General features: G+C 39.1%; 1 protein-coding gene across 1 annotated transcript in view; it reads left to right on the top strand.

The window, feature by feature from the left end:
- The window catches only part of LOC122814118 (extracellular calcium-sensing receptor-like), a 92432-nt gene that overhangs the window by 30669 nt on the left and 39791 nt on the right, over window positions 1-21972 (top strand). The window contains exons 3-4 of the mRNA XM_044086734.1: window positions 17656-17883; window positions 19086-19209. Of these exons, the coding sequence (XP_043942669.1) occupies window positions 17656-17883; window positions 19086-19209 (352 nt within the window). The remainder of the gene's footprint in view (window positions 1-17655; window positions 17884-19085; window positions 19210-21972) is intronic.

The raw sequence follows: 21972 nt of genomic DNA, 5'->3' as shown, positions 1-21972 counted from the left end.
CCTGTACAGCCAATATAGCAACCTATTATGTGGTTTGTGTATTGCTGCTGTCCACCAAAGGGGATTACTCTACCTAAGTGGTGGCTGGCTTTACAGGCTTTATGTTACAATGCCTGGTATTTGTGCTATTGAAACATGACACCACAATAACTCATTTCAAAACAATTCCCACCTTTAATGTGACCTATAGCCTGTACAATCCAAATAAAAACATAACAATCTGGTCTGTGAAAGCATATGGAAATAATAATTAGTAAAATAAGCCAGTTGAATGAGTGTGCACACCCTTAAACTGATATGTTGTGTAAGCACCTGTTGAGATGGTTACAGCATTCATTCATCTTGGTTGGACTCTAACATCATGGTACATCTTCACTTAGCAATAGTTGCTCACCTTCCTTGAAATAGCTTTGTTTTCTAATAGAATTGTACAGGTTATGGGTCATATTCAAGATGAGAAACATTTTGAAATGATTTTCTGTGGTCTCATTGTCATACAGCACACAAACCTGGCATTCCAACAAGGGTGTGTACACTTTTGATATCCACAGTATATAGGTGTTGATATAGCTGTTAATGGTAGGCATAGACAAAGGGTCATAACACAGTTGGACACTTATCCAATTACTACCTGATAATCATGCCTAGTCTAGTACACATATCAGAGTCAGGGTAATGCAACAACCAGTAGCTGTGCACATGTATATCTGTTGTATGCACTGACACTGATATTACACACATGTACAACATGCACAACCTATTTACCTGATTGCTTGAAACCCATGTTATTAGTTTTGTGCCTTCCAGCTGAACATACGCATACCTACATGTGCTCAGGGGATACCTGGAATACATTTTTGTTCTATGCTAGTATGGAACACTGTATTTACAGTCTTGCTGCTGAATAATTCTTCTCAACCTGTTATAGCAGGATTTCTGGACAGTGGCACACATAAATGGGTGACAAAGGGGACATCAATATTGATACTGTATTAATATAGCTGCGATATACTTTAGTAAGTTGATTGCACAGTAGGCTTTGACATCACTGTGATAACCTGGAAGATGTCCAAGAGTCATAAGTAGGCTATTGTGTTACGTTGTCATTGCTCACAGACTTGCCAATGGTTTGGCTCACACAACACAGGTATATGTATATGTGACTACAGATATCAGTCACAAATGTGCTTATCCAGCAGAACACTGTACAATTGAATGTTATTAATTCAATATATCACATGCAGTTCAACACATGTCTGCAGAAGTACTTTACTATGCACATGCCCTATATAGGTCTCTTAGATTTAAAAGACAAACATGTATCATACTCATATTCACAGGTAACATATGGCTATGGACAACATCCCTTTAACTGGCCTAGCAGTGGCGCAGTCACAACTGTTTTACAGACACCCCAATGGTTGTCATATGTGAGCTGTCCTTTTTCAGGGTGAGTTAGGCTTCTGAGCTGTGATCCTACCTCACAAACTCTTAGAGCATCACATCTGGACAAAGCCTAAAATGATGGGGGGATAAATAGGGACAGATTTTAAATATTCCTGTTGCACACTTAGGAAGTTTGTAGAGTAATACATTTTGCATTACCATGAATATTCTTAAGGATGTGGAGTCTTAAACTCAAGTGTTTGTTATTACCTAATTACTTCAATCCTTGGCTATTTGCCAGAAAAGTACAGATTTCAGGAGGAACAGACAAAAAACTATGATGGGAAAATCCGGACATTCTTTGAAGATCTGTACGGTTGAGAGGTATGTCTGTGATCTCTCCCACTGCAGAGAGGGCCAGATGCTATGCCCATAGCAGCTGTTCAGCAGGACATTAATACAGCAGGCCTTGTTGAGACATATATTCTTTCAAAATCACATTTCCGGTTATTAGAGACCAAGTACTACATTCAATTACATGCTTACATGTTTCACATATGCTTTTTTTTTCTTCTCTTTTCTGTTTTCCAGTTTTTGTTTTTATTTGTTTTCTCTCTCTCTTTCCCTCTCTGTGCACTACAGGGATAGAGCTGGTTTGAATAGGTGGCAGCATGGCTTTTGTTTGTAGGTGATGCTCATGACCAGGTGATGGCCTGTGCACCAATTGGTGTTCCCCACTTGCTAATTGCGTGCAGAGCAGCTGTGTAGTTCTTCCAATAGACAATGTCATGGTGACACATTTCTATAATTGGCTACTTCATGTGGGTGTCGTCCCTTTACCTTACCTGTAAAGAAGACATCCTTGAGGTGTGTGGGCAGCAGTGTTACAGACAGCAGGTGGGAATACCTCTTACAAGACTTGTGGGCACAGGCCAAGTAAATGTTTTTATAAGGTTCCAGACTTAGGGACAGAATGTGAGTATTGCTATTATATGCTATGAATACTGCTAGTTTCACAGGGTTTGTATGTATATGCTATTTCTGCTTGGATTTCAGTCTGACAAAGTTATGTGTTTGCATAGCTCTTAACTGTAGGGCTATCCATATAATGGCCAGAGGTTTTCCTGCTATGTTTGGTGTGTTCCCCAGACAGGTGTTGTCCTTGGCAAACCAGTGGCATACACTGGTAATTGCTATAAGTAAATGGCAACATCAATTTGTGTTTCTGACTTTATATCCCTCAGAATGGATATGTTGCAATCAATCCTGTAACACCAGCAACTTTCTCAGTGTATAAGAGCAATATTTCAAATAAGGTCCTGTGTTTGGTCCTCTGTCCTCCACTTATATGCCAGGCTTTGTCCAGATGTTATGCAGTAAGAGGTTGATAGGTATGGTCTATCATGATTTAGTGCTGTCATTTCTGCTATCATCCCAGTGATATTGTGGAATCCCAGACATTTTATGGGGTAAAGGCAATAAATATGAGTGCAAAGGCTGGACAACATGTGTAACCCTATACAGTCAAGAGGTCGGTGTATAGAGAACGCTCTTAGGTACCCTTGTGACACGTTTTTATGTGGGGAGGAGTATTAAATGTTTTAAAATTTGGCTGTTAGAACATGTGAGAGACATTGCTAATAAGAAACAGAAAAGGTGTACAGCTGTATATTTTGATACATGTCACCATGGGGACAGGAGTGGGTTACAGTGTACTGTTTTGTAAACAGTCTGTTTGTCAGTTCTATAGAACAGTTAGAAATAAACCAATGTTAGGTAAAGGATCAATTTACATTTTAACATATGATACTTCTTCCACTAGGGGGTTAAATGAGGAGTGTAATTGGAGGCTGTTGAATTAAATATGTAATTAAGTGTTAATTGTTTTTTGTATTCAAGGCAAGTAAGTTTTGTAGTGTTGTACTACTTGAAGGCTTTGTCCAAGACGTCAGAGTATAATAATTTTTGTGGATTACTATCTGGTTGATTTTCTGTGTGCTCTCTTCAGTCATTTCAATTATTTTGCTAAGAGATTCGTATATGTCTGGCCATTTTGTTCAGCCTATCATGATTATGTAGCAGCATAGTGTGTACTTATTATTTGGACTGTATATAGAAAGTGGCAGCAGATGAATGACTCATACCACCCCAGAATTCCATCTACACTGTGACCTGCCACAGTATTTATAGGGGCATTATGTGAATCTCATGGAGGATATATCTGTCCACACAGCCATTATACTGAGGTATTTGTTAGGCTTACCAGTATTTAGCTGTGAGTGTGTTGTTTATTTATATATTTATATATATATATATATATATATATATATATATATATATATATATATATATTTATATACATATGAGTGTGTGTTTGTGTGTGTGTGTGTGTGTGTGTGTGTGTGTGTGTGTGTGTGTGTGTGTGTGTATGTGTGTGTGTGTAAGTATATATATATATATATATATATATATATATAGATCTAGGACTGTTGAACAAAAGCTCAACAGTCCGAATCCAACATCACCGAACACACTTTAATGAAAGCGCTTTTACCGAAAAAGCACTTTCGTTAAAGTGTGTCAAAAAAATTAAAAATAAAAATACAAGAAAAAAGTGTTTATGTAGGGGGGTGCTACACTCCCTGCAGCCCCCCATATAGGGGGCTGTGCCCCCCACACCCCCCTACTTTAATAGTCTTACTCCACGATTGCACTACAGTGGGGAAAAGGAATAAATTCCCTTACCAGCACTGTAGTACGATCTCCACAAAAGTCATTCCCCCATAACTCCCTCTGGCTGCAGGCATACATACGTGAAAGTGATTTTTTGGTTAAAAGCCCTTTCGCATAAGTATGCCCGGCCATTAAGCCTTCGGTGAAAAGTACCATTGAGCATTAATCCTAGACCCATATATATATATATATATATATATATATATATATATATATATATACACACACACACACACACATATATATACATATATATATATATATATATATATACATATATATATATATATATATATATATATATATACACATATATATACATATATATATATATATATATATATACATTCAGATGTAATACAACTTTTATTCTGAAAACATTAATGAGGACAGTTCTAATACAGATAATAAATACATAAATAAATGCAGGAGTCAAAGGGTTGCTTCATATCATTTGAATCTTCAGTGATTCCACAGTGTTATTCCCTATGGTAAGCTGACTGTAATGGATGATATGTTAGAAAAATCATTCTAAAGTTGTACAGCTCAGATGGCTTAGTTGTTAAGTGCTGTGACTATGGTGTACATAGTGGTGAGTTGCAAAGGCTGTTTGTTTTGCTTCTGGTCAGAAGTAGACAGAGTGATTAAGGCACTTTAAAGTGGCTTTAAGCAGGTTTGAATGGGTTTGCATGATGCAAAGTGGAGCTAATATACAGTTAAATGAATAGGAGCTTAAACTGTGTAAGCTTCTCTTAGTGACACTTACCAATGCACAAACACACTTAGCATCTACATTTAAGTAAACTATGCACCAGCTAACTATAGCTGAACATTGCTAACCATTGCTCACATTTCCTTTTTAGAAAATATCAGATTAATGACTTCCTTTAGTAACTGTATATCATTTCCTGTACATAACATGTCTATGTGCTGCCACTACAGTATCAAGGGGTGTGACAATACTGTATGGGACACATGTGTATACATTGGTGATGCCACATGTTATATGCACTCACACTTTCATTGTACACCGGCTATACTACCATGGTGACAAAGGTTATTTTCCACTAATTTCTCTATTAAAATGGTACACTTAGAACTACTTTTCTACGTATAATGTGGTTGCCTGTTGTTGTACTTGAGCCTTGGTGGATGTCTCCAGTTTGCACTCAAAGACTACTGTAGGGTATTCCATCTGTGCTCTTATTTTCTTGTGTCTGTGCATCTGTGGTACTTGTTAAAATAGTGTCAGGATTGTGCACAACTATAGTGTGTACGTCTTATTTGTGCTATGTACAGAGAGGAGAACTTAGGCTCATAGGGGTGAACTAGGCTATTGGCCCTGGGGTCTTTACAAGCCTAGCCCATAGGATTACCCTGGCATTGTGCCACCCAACCTTAGTTCACAGTGCATCTGTTGACAAGAGCCACTTGAGTGAGTCCTAGGGTGCATTTTCTATTTCTCATCCACTCATCAGGATGTCCTTTGAAGAGGACCAGTGAGGTGCTCTGCTTGCCATGTATGGGAAGTCTATTCCACAGCATGGGCAGTCTCTCGATTATGAACCTGTCCCTCCAGTAGATTCTGTTGATTTTGTTGAGGTTGAAGTCTCTGTAGTGTGCGGTGTAGAGGGATTTGGATTTCTTTAGATGTAGCATTTCTAACAGAGGTGGGTCAGATCTGGCCTTTTTGGAGAAAGTCTGCATCAGTTGGAGAGTGAATAACGACTACAAGTTTGGAATCATCTGCAAACTTGATTTGCCAAAGTCCCTTTATATTGGAGTAAACTGCAGAGAAGTAGATGCCAAGCAGTAGAAGACCCAGGACTGATACTTGTGGGACTCCACTTGTAACTGGTCTGTAGTCTGAATTGGAATACACTATTTTCACGGTGTGGGTTCTATCAGTGAGCCAGGTTGCAACCCACCTTGTGACATAGGTGCTTATGGATACTTTAGTGAGTCTTTTTATGATTCGTGAGTGAGTGATGGTGTCAAAGGGTTTGGCATGATCGAGGTAGGCTGTGTGAACTACTTTGCCTTCAACCACAGCTCTGATGACAGACTTGAAGAAGTCTATCAGGTTGAGCAGGTATGACCAACCTTTCACAAATCCAAACTGTGTGTGGTCCAGATGTTGCAGATTCCATATGTCCCTATTTATAAGGTCCATGATGATGTCTTCCATAGCCTTACATATCAGTATAGTCAGGCTAATGGGGTGGTAGTTCCCAATGTCTGTAGTCGCTCCTCCTTTCATGGAGTAAGATGACCATAGTGGTACATCATTCAGTATGAACAAAGGCTGAAGTGAGGCTGAGACTGAATAGGGCACTCAGGTGTGGTGCAAGTTCACTTTTTGATTCATGTAGAATACAGCCAGAGATATTGTCAGGTCCCATGGAAGCTGTATTCTTGGCTTTGGACAGTGCAGTTTTACCTGTGTAGCACTGATATGAGGAATGTGGCATTCCTCTGGTAATGTGATAGGCCTTTATGTGGTGACAGGGTGGTAATGTTCAAATTGAATCTATCAGCCAGTATATTTGCAATATCAGTTGGCTTGATATATGTGTTGCCATTGTACTGTAGCTCAGAGCACATCTGAGCATTGCCATCTAGGTTCTTGACATAACTATAAAATGCCTTGTGGTTGTCTTTATTATCAGCTCCAATGTTGTTTTCATCGCTAACTTTAGAGGATTTTATGAGGGATCTCATTTTTGTGCTGAGACTAACAAGGGAGTTTTCCCAGTCTTGGGACTTCACCTTTCTCAGCAACAGTTTCTTCCTCATGTTGTAGAGTTTGTGTATGTTAGGGTTCCACCAGATTGGCTTTCTTTTCTGGAGGACAGTATCTTGTTTCTGTTTGGTATGGCCCATTCTATACACTTGCGTATGTGTTGATGCAGTGCAATGATGTATGATTCAGCAGTCATGCACCTATTTTCCATTTGCATGGTCATCTTGAAGTTATCCACCTCTGTTTTTAGCAAGCCATCGTTAGCTATGGAGATGTTTTTCACAGTGGTTTCCTTTACAGCTGGTGAGGGTGGGATGTGGCTATCCATGGTGATTAGCTTGAGGTCAGTGAAGAGTTGAGTACTGGTGTAGGGCAACAGTCACCCATGTTAATAATGGCCAGGTCATGGATGCTGTTGCCCATGTTGGGGGTAAGAATGAGTTGGTCCAAGGCATTGTAATTTATGAATTCCAGAAAACATTGAGCTAGTGTGTTGGTACATTGAGTAATTGTTCATGTTAATGGAGGAGTAGTTAAAGTCCCCCAGTATAAGGGTATTGGGATGTACCTTAATATTTTGCAAGGTGTTTAGGAATAAAAAGTCGTAGTCTTGGGACATGGTGTGGGATGTATAGCAGGCTACAACCTGGACTGCAGTCATACCCAGTGTTAGTTGTACCTGACGTATCTCTGATGCATTATTTTGGGCTACTAGTCTGAAGGTGTGCATATCCTTTATGAATATCAAGACACCAGCTCCTTTAGGACTTCAGTCCATATTTTGGGACCAAAAAGTGTGGTATGAGGTATAGCCTGGTAGCAGAGGGGTGATCTCTGGAGCCTTGAACCAGGTCTCTGTTACTGCACAGATGTCAATGTTCTCCATTTTCAGGAGTGGTTCCAGCGAGTGCATTTTGAAATTTAGACCTGTAGTATTGAGTAGCATAGCCTTCAGATTACATTTGCTTGTATCTGTTATGGTGGTAATTTTGTCTTCAGGATATTGCCTAAAAATGCTCTAAGGTGACATTTCTGTCAATATATGTTAGCAGTAATACTGTTAGTACAGCAACCGTCTCAGCTTTTCTACTCACGTAATTTGGATATGTCTCTATTGTCATGCCTTTGTCCCACCACTTTGTCTGGCTTGTTCCAGAGTCATTGCACTAAAGGGTTGTGAGCCTATCTCTCCACTGCCAGGCTATTTGCAGACTGTCCAGGTGTTTGGCCTATACTTTGCTTCTGTTCCACAGTTTATTTGTATTTGTGTGGGAAATACTGTTATGATTCAAGGATTATGTCAGTGAATAATGATATACATGTCAGTTCCCATCCTGACATAATTCAGATGGTTCTAATGATACACACCCTGTTGCTGTACAACTGTTCAGTTATGACAGCAATATTCTGGTTATGTCCCTATATGTGGCCCATTTCTGACCCTTTGTATAGGTTCATATGTTCATAGGTTGTTACTAGGCGATCAGCCCTAGGGCCTATACAAGCCTAGCCATAACAATTCTCTGGCTATTTCTTCCCAGCCCAAGAATGGACCATGCAGTCAGGAGGCGAAGGGAATTACTTGCATCACACCACCAGTCTCACATAGACCTATAAAACCAGCACAGGCAAAAAGCACACATAAATATATGAAAACATACTCGGAAGCTCTAAATAAAAATGTGCAAAAGCAACAGAGACCTCCAAGGCAGACATCCAAGCAACCTCCACCCCCCAACACAAACCATGAAACACATACTTCACAAAACCAGTGGGCCACACAATCACAGCCCTTAGGGCAAAATAACATCCCCAACACACTAGTAATAGGTGACTCTATAATCAGACACACTGACGTCCCACTCACTAGGCTGAACAAGGAGAAGGTTACTGTTAGCTGCCTGCCTGGTGCCCGGATCCGCCACATAACACAAGCACTCAGGTCACTCCAGAACAAGTACAAATATGACTCTGTCATTGTCCATGTTGGTGTGAATGATCTAAGCTGTACCTCCCTGGACTACATGAAAAGGAACATGGAGGAGCTCTCTGATCATGTATAACCCTGACCCTGAGTAGCATCCTGCCCTCACCGAGAATGATACCACGGTATAGAGAAAAAAATATCAATTTCAACAATTGGCTAAGCTTCTGGTCTCATTTAAAGGGGATCCAGTGTCTGTCAGCCTGGGATGACATGCTCGACAAGCCACGCTGCTTCTCTAGAGATGGCTTGCACCTGTCACCCTTAGGCTTTCAAATACTAGCCAAGGCTCTTGCCACCCCCATAGTGCCTTTTCTAGGCAATGCTCAAAGGACAAACCCATCACCATAAATAGCACAAGTAACAAAAAACTGAGAGTAATGCTACTCAGTGCCAGAAGTCTAAACCTCAAAATGCATGCACTCGAGGCACTCCTCAGTACGGAGAAAATTGATATATGTGCAGTAACAGAAACCTGGTTTAAGACTCCAGAGAGCACCCCCGCCCTACCAGGCTACAACTCATACCATACATTTTGGCCACAAAACCTGGACCAAAATACAAAAGGCAGGGGATTATCCATATTCATCAAGGATAATCACACCTCCAGGTTAGTGGCACAGTACGATGCTTCAGAGATCATCAATGTGCAACTAACAACGGGCAAAACTGCTATTCAAATTATAGCTTGTTACAGATCATCCACCATGTCCCAGAACCGCCACTCTGCATTCCTGGAAAAACTGGGAAACATAAAGGTCCTATCAAACACTAATATATTGGGTGATTTCAATTACCCAAACATTAACTGGGAGAACTGCTCAAGTACAAACTCCCTTGCCCAACATTTCCTAGAATTTATAAACTTAAATGCCCTGGATCAACTGGTCAACACCCCCACCAGAGGTGACAACATATTGGACCTGGTCATCACCAACATGGGCGACCAGTGTTCCACACTGGAGGTTAACCCCTCACTGGTTAGGTCTGACCATAAACTAATCACTCTGGATATCCACATTCCGCCCCCACCCCCGGTCAAAGAAACCACCATAAAAAAAACCTTTCAAAAGCAAACTTTACATTACTTAAGACCAAGGTGGGAAGCTTCAAAGCCCCCATGCTAAAGGATAAAGCTATCCAAGCTGCAAACTCCTTTGCTAATGCACTCTATGGGCACCTACAAGAAGGAATGAATCATGCTATCCCAAACAAAACCAAGACTCACTCCTCCAAGAAAAGGAAACCAGTCTGGTGGACCCCTGCGATAAACAAGCTGTACAATAGAAGGAGGAAAATAGTTCAGAAAAGAGTAAAATCCCAAGAAGGGAAGACATCCCTTATCAGTATCAGCAAGAAACTACATTCCCTCATAAAATCATCCAAGGCTAGTTTCAAAAGAAAAATTGCCATGGACTCCAAAGATAACCACAAGGCATTCTTTAGCTATGTCAAGAATCTAAGTGGCAATTCTCAGATCTGCTTGGACTTAGTGCAGAATGGCACACAATACACTGAACTGACCGATATAGCCAACATTCTGGCAGACAGGTTCAGTGCAAACTGCAACCCCTCTCACCCCCAAAATGGCCCATAACTATACCAGAAGAATGTAGTACCCCTAAAATCACAGACACTCAGGTTAAAACAGCCCTCTCCAAAGCCCAAAACACAGCATCAATGGGACCAGACGGTGTCCCAGGCTGCATCCTACACAAGCTCAAAGATGAACTAATCCCTCACCTAAACACACTGTTTAAACTCAGCCTCTCCACAGGCTATATGCCCACAGAGTTGTACACAGCAATGGTTATTCTGCTCCACAAAGGTGCAGCCACAATGGATGATGGGAACTATCACCCTATAAGCCTGACTAGCTTGGTCTACAAAGCTATGGAGCACATCATCATGGATCTCATTAACAGAGACATCGGGAACCTCCAAACACTGGATCCTACTGGCTTTGTTAAGGTCAGATCATGTCTCCTAAACTGGTGGAAATCTTTGAGACAGTTACCAAGGCTAAAGATGAGGGAAAGGTGGTCCACACAGTCTACATAGACCTAGCAAAGGCCTTCAGCACCATTCCCCACTCAGGTATTATAGACAAGCTCACCAGCCTGAACATAAACCCCTATGTCATGAGATGGGTTGCCAACTGGCTCATGGACAGAACCCACATGGTAAGAGTTGCAGGAGTTAGGTCTGACTCTAAACCGGTTTCAAGTGGCATTCCCCAGGGCTCAGTCATAGGACCCCTCCTATTCAGCATATATTTCTCAGAGGTACAGGCAAGCACAGGAGGACTATGGCTAACCAAGTTTGCAGACAATCACAAACTAGGGGCTATAACTGACTCTCTGGCTGACACATACATCCTCCAAAAGGGTCTCACTGAGACGGATACCTGGTGTCAAAACCATGGCCTCAAGCTAAATGCCAAAAAGTGCATAGTCATCCCCTTTGGAAAAAAACAAAGTACCCACAAACTACCACATAGGTGGTAGCCCCCTAAATACGGAAGACGTCATAAGGGATCTGGGGACCCAAGTAGATAGTAACCTGTCCTTTGATAATCACATTGCCAAAGTGGTTAAAAAATCCTTCTATGTGGCCCAGCTAATCACAAAAGGGTTTGCATCCAGATCGAAAGAGGTCATTGGGCCCCTATACGCATCACTCATCAGACCCATCATAGAGTACAATGCCCCATTTGGGATGTACCTTACAAGACACCTGCAACAACCGGAAAGACCACAGAAGTACCTCACCAAGAGGATCACTGGCCTCAAGCAGACGCCCTATGCAGCTCGACTGAAGAAACGCCAGCAGTACTCAGTTGCATACCGCCTACTCAGAGGTGATCTCTGCCTGACATACAAGGCCATGTCCAAGCCAGAATTGATGGACATGCTCCACCTAAAGAAAACCATATCCCCTCGAGCCACATGCTCCAGGGATCTAAACCTCACCACAACAATAAATAGGACATGCTGGAGGGGTAGATTCATGTCCCAGAGACTTCCCATGCTCTGGAACAAGATTCCAATCTACATTAGGCAGAGCTCCTTACTAACCCTATTCAAGAGAAACCTTGACGAGTGGATGGGAAACAGAAAGTTTACCCCAGGGATGACATCAATGGCTCTGCTAGACAGAGGCACAGGGAACTAATCTAAGGGGGCGGCGAAAGCCAACACATTCTGGCTAGGCTTATAAATGCCTTAAGGCAGATAGCCTAGTACCTACCTATGAACCTTTGAACCACAGTATTTACTTCCCTGGACCTATGTCTATGTCCAGGGTAAATTTCCTATCTCCCATCCAATCATCAATGTTCTTTTTGAAGAGGGCCAAAGAGGCGATATGCGACAGAGTATTGGTGGAGTTTTATGAAATGAGCAAATAGTCTTTGTTCATTAGTGTTGCACTAAGAGGTTGATAGGTATAGTTCTGAGGTATGACTGCACTGCATGTTATATAACTATATATATATATATATATATATATATATATATATATATATATATAGATATATATATCTGTGTGTGTGTATGTATATATATATATATATATATATATATATATATATATATATATACAAATAAATATATATATATATATATATATATATATATATATATATATACAAATAAATATATATATATATATATATATATATATATATATATATATATATATATACAAATAAATACATATATATATATATATATATATCTGTGTGTGTGTGTGTGTATATATATATATATATATATATATATATATATATATATATATATATATATATATATATGTGTGTATAGATACACACACATATAGGGTTCCTATTACGTAATCAAATTGCTGAAACTTCAAACGTAATAAGGTTGAACCCATAAGTTTCAACAATATGAACGTGTAAAATAAAAAAAAAAGAAAAAAGAAAAAAACTTAACTAACTGATGTAAGCAAGGGGGCAAGATTTCCCTTTACTGCACGGTAGTGTGATCTTGGAGTTGGTATATTTAAAGAGCACATTCCAGGATTAGTTATAACAGCATGCATGAGTATTCCCATTAACCCAAAACAACAGATTTGGAACATTTGTATAGCAAGCAGAACACAAGCATATATGGAACCACAGTGGGCATTACACCAGCATGCAGGTTACATTGATCGCAACAGGCCACCAATGATGATATTTGAAAAGGGAACATTAATTGGAAAACATTTCAGTATTTGTAGAACTAAAGGACACATGTCCCAATGGTAGGTTTGGTGAAAAACATATCTATTCATTTATGTGTTTAGAGTATTGGCAAAGATAATGTGGGGAAGAGAGAGAGAGATCTCAATTAACAGATGTAGATTCTTGCAGTGATCACAGCTTTAATGATCATTGCTCTAATCATTACTCTACATTTATTATTACAACAACCTATGGCCTTGGGTTGGGCAGTGGTATTTTTGTACACAGTGTATAATTACAGCTTTCTTATAGCTACTTTATACCTTTTTTACCTGGCAGACCTGTGGAAGAGATTTCTGTTAACACTACATGACTGTTTCTATGCATATTCACATAGTCAGGGTTACATATGTGCACTCATACTGTGTGTGTGTGTGTGTGTGTGTGTGTGTGTGTGTGTGTGTGTGTGTGTGCTACTGCCATACTCTGCCTTGATTTCTATCGGTCACCCTGGTTGTTGGCAGCAGGGACCAGTAGCGGTGACAGCATGACACTTGAACATTTCTTGTGGGAGACTACTTGGTGTATGTACTTATCTTGCTGTCATTTGCAGCATTGGGGATGGGCCATGGGTGGTGGATACAGTATAACTGCAGCCTTCTTATAGTTGCTTTGTACCTTTTCTTACCTGGCAGACCTGTGGAAGAAATTTCTGTTAACACTACCTGACTGTTTCTACACATACTCACAAAATCTTAGGTGAAATTATGCATGCAGCTTACGACCACTCATGGGATGCAAATCATGCCTGTTTGTGCAGAAAATACAACAAAAGTTTTCGTGTTTCTTCAGAACAAGCTGTTGAGAAACTGCTGTCTCTTCCTTGAATGTTTTCTGCCTAATCGCGGTAGTGGTGCTGTGGTAGCGTTGTCGCCTCACAGTATGACATTGTCCTGTTCGATTCTCAGCTAGAGCGTCTTCTGTGTGGAGACATTCGTGATTGGGCATACCTTCCGTTGAAAGTTGTGCGTCAGAGCTGGCAACTCGGCATGTAAAAATCTACTGCCAATCATTAGTGGACCGGAGTTCTGCTGTGGTGACCCCTAACTGGGAAAAGCCGAAAGACACAACGACAACAGCAACAACAACTCTTTTGGTTGTACAGTCTGATCGTGTAATTATGACATTCTTATACATACATTCCAGTACATACCTTTTCCCATAGCACAGTGTAGAAAACCATGGTTAACACAATGTTTCTATTCATATATCAGATCTTGGTGCATGAAACATTTCATATCAGTTAATTTGGTGTCTTACAAAGGCACTAACTTTGTCAGATGAGACTTGATTGTTTAATGCTTTCACAACTATAGCTGCTGTGCATAACCTGTACACATTTCAAGTCATACAATACCAAAGTAAACACAGGCAGTCCAGGGTTCTGAATTTTATTTATATATAACCTATATGAGACTATTACTGTAATATTGTCTGGTTTATTCAGTAAAAACCATATCCATATTCAACACTGCAAGGTGACATTCTACTCCTTTATATTTATTTGGTATGAATACTACAAGCTAGATTGTTAGTCACTAGCCTCGCTACACAGCCTTAGCAGCCTGATTGCATGGGCTTTCTGGTTCATAGCCCACTCAGCTGGAGCTGTAGAGAACATAGAGAAACATTTATGCATACCTGTCCATCACATACACATGCTGGACTTTGGTAAACAGTTATTGATATTAATACTTACACACACTTGGGACATCCCTCTGCCATGCATCTTGGACTCACTGGTCCAAGAGCTCCCTCTTCCTCTGCTTCAAGTCAGCAAAGTGGTGCCGAACCTGCTCAGCAGTCTGAGGGGATGCCACTGGCACTGATGAGATTGCAGGCAAGACTTTTCCAGGCCTCTGCTTTGTATTGGGAGCCCTGGTACTGGTTCTGCAGCAGTCTCATGTCATGGATTTTTGTGAGTCCTACCATGACACTGGACTCTTGTATGCCCCAGCACTGCACTCAGAAGAGCACACCCTCTCCAACATCAGCCATAGTGCCTACAGTGGGGAGCTACAACCGATTATAGGTTCATAGGTTCATAGGGTGGTACTAGGCTATCAGCCCTAGGGCCTATACAAGCCTAACCATAACAATTCCCTGGCTATTTCTTCCCACCATATTTACTTCCCTGGACCCCTGTCTAGCTTATGAGCTGTATTCCCACCTGCAAGATTTAAATACGGCCGATTTCCCACCCTTTGCTGTGATTGGATGGTTTTGAATACACTAAGCTAAGTGCCGGGTAAACAGCTCTTAGCTGTTATATATAAGCATTACTTAGAGGAGTAGATGCTAAGCACTGCTTACTAGTGCACAAATCCACATAGCTACACTAATTCTTGCTTAGAATTTACATTTAAGCAATGCTTATACTAGCTAAGCATAGCTGAGCACAAGTTAGCATTGTTCATCTTGCCTTTTACAGACTATCAGAATTGTGAGGTTGATTCCTCATAAATTGCATATTATGATATGTATGTCTACCTTCCATAACATTCCCCTATGTGCTTTCATTACAATACATTCTTTTGTGGCTATGCTGTATGGGACACTTGTGTTTATATGGGGGTATCACATCTGTACTATACTGACACCTCACATTTGGACCTTCTACACTACCCTGGTTAACATATATATATATATGTATATATATATATGTATATATATGTATATATATATATGTATATATATATATATATATATATATATAGACACACACACATATATGTATATATATTTATATATATATATCTATATATATATATATATATAGATATATATATATATATATATATATATATATATATACATACATATATATATATATATATATATATATATATATATATACATACATATATATATATATTATTCACTACCTACTGATAACAAAATATATTTTCGTGCTTTTTTTAACAGATGAAAATGAATGGACTGACTGGGGACTCAAACCACCAGTGCCTGCTTGCTAAGCAAAAGCTGTAATCACTACACTATTTCACTTTACACTGTTTTAGCCATATATTTGTATTTAGCTCATTGGGATGTGTAAGCTAGGCTGAGCATAGCTGTGTGACGTGCATTCCTGCTCAGCTACGCTTAAATATTATTGAGGGACAGAAAAAAATACATATGCGTTTTATTTTTATTTATTGTAGGGGTTTGCACATTGCTTTCTGCACCATTATTTATGTATTGCTCTTGCAAACTTAGAAAGTTGATAGAATAAACAGGTTTTGCATTAGCTTAATGTTTTGGTCCCGTGGAGTCAGGGAGGTACACATTTTAGGAGGAACACACCAAAATATGAGTCAACTGTCTGTACACATTTCAAAAATAGTTGAGAGGTAAGCTCGACGGACACTAACAAGTGTCTGCTGTCCCATTTGCTGCTTTTGTATTGCCGCACGGCAACTCTGGAGTGCAGGGGGCATGTATATTGTAAGAGTACTACCCTCGGACATGCCCCCTGTGCTCGTACACAGATCCATGTCCATGTAGGAATACAACAGCGTGCCTTCATGCATGTGCAAGGCACGCTGCTGTTCTATATGGACACGGGACGCTCTGTGTAAGAATAACTCTATTCTTACATGGAGCGTTGCTGAATCCTGTGGAATGAGAACATTCTGGATCACAATAAACAATAATGAAAGTTATGCTGCTAAATGGAAATTTGCTACTTTGAAATATATGACCTGTCTTCATCCCTGCTTTTGAGATGCACACATGATGAGAAGGGGTCACTGCCATGATGAAAGACTGGAATACATATCAAAGAAATAGAAAGGACAAGAAGAGCAGAACTAATAATTGCATGTTATATGTAGAAAGAGTATATAAGCTTGCTGTCTAATATCAGGAATTTATAGAAATGATAAGGTGGGGAGAAGGCAGAACAACTGGCACATAGGTAGTTGTCATAATAAAGAGTCATTCATTCAGCTATCTTAACATTTTGGATACAGTTAATTCTGCAAGAGAGAGGCCAGCTTGCAATACACTAAAGGTATAACAATTCAGTCAGCTCCTATTCTGTGTGAGTCCTTTTAAATAACTAAATTTTATCTTATGCACTCATTGCTCTTATGTGCACATATAACAAAATACCATTACACACACATACACACATATATCATTTTTTGTTGTCATAGTAGTTTCATTATCCCCAGGAGACAATCACAGTCATTGTAGGATAGGTTTGGTGAATGACAAAATATGGAAGCATCTACAATCCTTTGAATTGCCACCCAACATGACACCGTTAGAATATTGTAGGTTATAAGGTACTCTTGAGGAGGATTGCAGTAAATGACTCAAATAACAGCTATGTGATGTCATATGGTTGCCAGTGGGCAATGATGGAGATGAATAAGATCACCCACACAATGTTTTGGTTTGCGATACATGTAAGAAAATATACAATCTAAAGAAACACTGATAACAATAAAAGAAGTCTTAGCTGTTAAAAGTATCTGTTGTTTAATTTTTAAAAGGTAATATCAGTTTTGGGCAATCTAATCAAGTATTTACACTCATTTTATATTCCCACAGCTTTTCACCTCTATCAAGACAGTCCATTTCATGAATACAGCAGGCCAAGAAGTATATTTTGACATTCATGGTGACATGCCAACACAATATGTTATTCAAAACTTTCAATTTTTTCCAAATGGTACAAGTCAGGCTGTAAATGTGGGAATCTTCAATTCATGGGCCCCCAATGATGAGCAGATCCAAACTGATATAACATTAATTTTGTGGAATGATGGAGCTACAAAGGTTAGTGCAGCTAATTATAAGGGAAGATTTTTTGGATGGCTTTTTCGGACTCTGTATATTCTTATAGATCTTGCAAGCATTGTTATGTTTAGGTGTCTGATTGTATTTTTGATGTAATGAAATGCAATTATGTATGTTTTCAGCACATTGAACCAGAGAATGATGAAATGCCTGATGGCACACTAGTCACTCACATACGCTTTTCTCACATCACACTTTTGTCATTCTATCATACCTCTCAGCTGTCCAAAATGTCACAGAAACTACAGATTTGTGTCTCATATTTTTGTTTATTTCCTCATAACATTTTAGGTTTTCTGGCAAAACATTATGAGCTGAAATTGCTATTGGGATACATTTGAGTTTTGGACTTCATATCCTTCAAAAATACATGCTAATGCTAAACCTTTTATTCTAATAACTTTCTATGTTGCAGTAGAACAATTTAAAATCTGTCCCTGATTTTGGACTTTTGCCTCCCTATTGCTTTTTGCCTTTGTCAGCCTTCATCTTGCAAATCATTCCTAAATTTGTTTCTTAAAAGTATGGTTGGCATGGTGTTGTTTCTCACATCTGTGCTGAGACATAAACTGAAATGCAGTAAACGACTATAGACATTGTACTGGCACTACAACATATAAGATAAGTCCCAGACAGTAACTCAAAAGAGGCACCGTACCTTGTAGGTTTAGTAACTGATCAGATTAATAAACTGTAAGCATATATTCCAATTCAGGTCCATTTAATGAAATACAATATATTATTTGTCAAGGTGAATAAACATTGTTTTGCCTAGTTTGGTCATCATGTCACACATGATATCTTGTTTGGTATGTTGCCTGTTAGTATACCACTGGCTGGTAATTTGTCTGCCCTGGTAGAGGATATAATGGCAAAAGTTGCATCATTCTGCATTGCTACTGATGACTCAGCCACCACTAAAAGTGATATTGAAATAACAAAATATGCATTTTTTAAATAAATTACATAGGCATCAGTGAGAAGTAATGTTTTATTTTTTTGTTGGGGAAGAGTATTACATGACTTTCAGTGCTGAAGTGATGTTAATAATAGGTACAAGAATCACGAATCCATGTGGACTACAAACCATGTGACTACTCACCAGCACCATCTTCTTCTTTTTAGTCATCAAGCATATATTAGAGAGACATATTATCTTGCTAACTTTTTTTTATTTCAAGGTCCCTCGTGCTGTGTGCAGTGAAAGCTGTGTTCCAGGATATAGGAAATCCACTCGCAAGGGACAGCCTATATGCTGTTTTGACTGTGTCCCATGCTCTGAAGGGAAAATATCAAACTATTCTAGTAAGTACTCTCTTTTACAAATGAAGAATTCATAAATTATACTAGAAATCAATGATACCTTAAGACACAAACTTGGCATAATATTTTTATATATAAATTGCCATTCTATAGACCGAAGATGGAATCATTGAAATGCTCTCCTCTTTTATACATGCCTGATGAAGCTAGGTGGTACTGCATGGCATGACATTGCATGGCATGGACTGGCATAGCTGTATATGGTCTGATTAAATATCCAGACCGAGACACAACATGCCTTTGTCCAGGATACATAAATGATCAGAACAGCAACTATGCAAGTAGTAGCATTTGTATAGTGAAAGTACGCCAGTGCAGACATCCATCCATACAATGAACCCTGTTTAGTGACATATAAGAAATAATCCATACAGTGATAGAGTACATTATACGGATCATGCAAGAACTGAAAATGTGAGCTTACAGACCAATATTTCTCAAAAATAAGACAGTACATTTAGTAGCTAGGCTCTATATGTTAGCTCTTCTTTCAACAGTGGCACGAACACCATGCAAAATATATGGCCACATATTATTTTCAACTGCAGTGGTATGGTATCCACATGGGTAGATATATGTCAGATGTATAACACAGGAGGAGAGGTATGCATGGAAAGTAAGATAAATGAGAAGGCAGCATGTCGAGGGACAAACAAAAGGAAACATACAGGAGTGTGTTTGATGGATGGTGAGACAGGGTATCCCCCTACTACCTGCTTATTTTCAGCCCACTGTGATGAGTTTGCCAAGTCTTTCTGCATAGGATTCCAATTTTTCCTTCATATATTTATATATATATTTATATCTATATATCTGTATATATCTATATATGTATATCTATCTATATGTCTGTATCTATCTATTTATCTGTCTATCTATATATATATATATATATATATATATATATATATATATATATATATATATATATATATGTATATATATTTATACATACATATATATGCGGGTCTACATGATATGAGTGAAAGCTCATGAAGAATTTCAAAATTACTGAAACAAAGTTAAAACTGCATAAAACTGAAAATGTACAAATCTGAATCCCACATAAATGAAAACTGCTTCCTGGACATGTCCGACCAATGCATTAAGCTATCGTCTTAGAAAAAAACAAAGTAAAAACCCTCTATATAGATATTTTATTAGAAACATACCTGGCATGCCGATCTAAGCACAAGTGACTATAGCCTGAGTAACGTACAAGTTAAACAGACTTATAAAAACATATGAAGGCTGAAAATATATTTCTACTTTCGTTATACAGGGGGTAAGCCCCCTTGCAAATCCCTTGTGGGTAGGTCCTCCACCTACACCCCCCAAATTAAATATTCCAACTCCGAGATCACACAGTTTCACGCAGTAAGTATTTTAGTTTCATTTATGTCTGATTGGGGTTTGTAAATTGTTGGTTTTATGCCGTTTCATTAACTTTCTCTTGGTAAGTTTGGGTTCGTTCATATGAACATTCATTTATATGAAGTAGGCCCATATGTGTATGTATGTATATATATATATATATATATATATAGAGAGAGAGAGAGAGAGAGGGGGAGATGTGCAAAGCGGGGAAGGGTGAATGGGAAAGAAGGGGTGGAATGGTGGAGTAGAGAATGTGCAGGTGTCAGCAATTGCATATAATATAACAAAGACAAACAGGGATGAATGTGCACATGCAAAAATGGGGAGCCATGGGGTGATTAGAGACAAACAGAAAGCAGAGAAATGGTGATAGAAAGGGCTGGATAATGTGAGGAGTACAAAGCATGACACAAGGGGAGGGGCACACATAGTTGGAGACAGGGTGTTGTATGAGCAGTGCTATGCTCTCTGTTACCCTGGCCAGGACAGATAGTACTCTGTTCCATCAACAATTTATGGATAGGATGATCCTCATGCTGTCTTTGTTGCTGAATGGTAAGGGTCAGTCAAGTGACTGAATTTAGTCCTAGAGACAATTCATTCAGTCCTTACACCAGCCCCTTTTCTCTACATTGCAGACTTCATAACCTACTTATCTACTCTAACTGCAGCTGGGACAACTCAGGCAATGCTGTTAGGCTACCTGCCAATGAGGGGCCAGCGCCCTTCAAGTGAGGCCCTCTCACTCTCACCTCCCATGCTCCTCAGCAACAGCCTCAGAAGGGGCAAGATGCAGTTGAGATGACTGCTGAGCTAAGCTCACTTGACCAGCAGTGAGCAGACACAATGAGTAGTTTGGAATACATTAATCTGTTATAAGAGTAGACTGCATATATTTAAAATAAACATCAGCTTTTGAGTATAGAACAAGCCATAACTGGCCTCTTGCCTCCCGAACCTCCTGATGTAGACAAAACAATTACTTTCATGTATTGGTCATGCTGAAAGAGGGCTCACCAAACAACTGTGGCAATTTTTTGTTCTTTGTGAGTCTCTGGCTTGTTGTAGGTAAATTATTTGACTTTTTCTAAGTACATTTTTATTTCTTTATATTAATCTGCCTTGTTAAAAGTAGCTAACATGCGTCTGGGTCAGAAGAAGTTTTTCTGAGAGTAAAACTGGCTTTGATGAGTAGGGGATTTGTTGAAGCTGGTTTTCTCTGCGTATTGATTCGATTATTGTGGGTGCTTTAAAGCTACATAGCACTGTTCTTGGAATTTATTGCTTGATTTGTGTGGAGCACTTTTGCTAAACATTAAACAAAGAAATCTACCTTTTGATTATCTCTGCGACAGAAAGTTTAAAACT

This window comes from Protopterus annectens, chromosome 10.part0, assembly GCF_019279795.1.
Source record: "Protopterus annectens isolate FY-2018-M chromosome 10.part0, PAN1.0, whole genome shotgun sequence".
In the NCBI taxonomy this organism is placed as follows: Eukaryota; Metazoa; Chordata; order Ceratodontiformes; family Protopteridae; genus Protopterus; species Protopterus annectens.
Note: the sequence above shows the minus strand (reverse complement) of the source record. Positions and strands in the feature narration are given on the sequence as shown.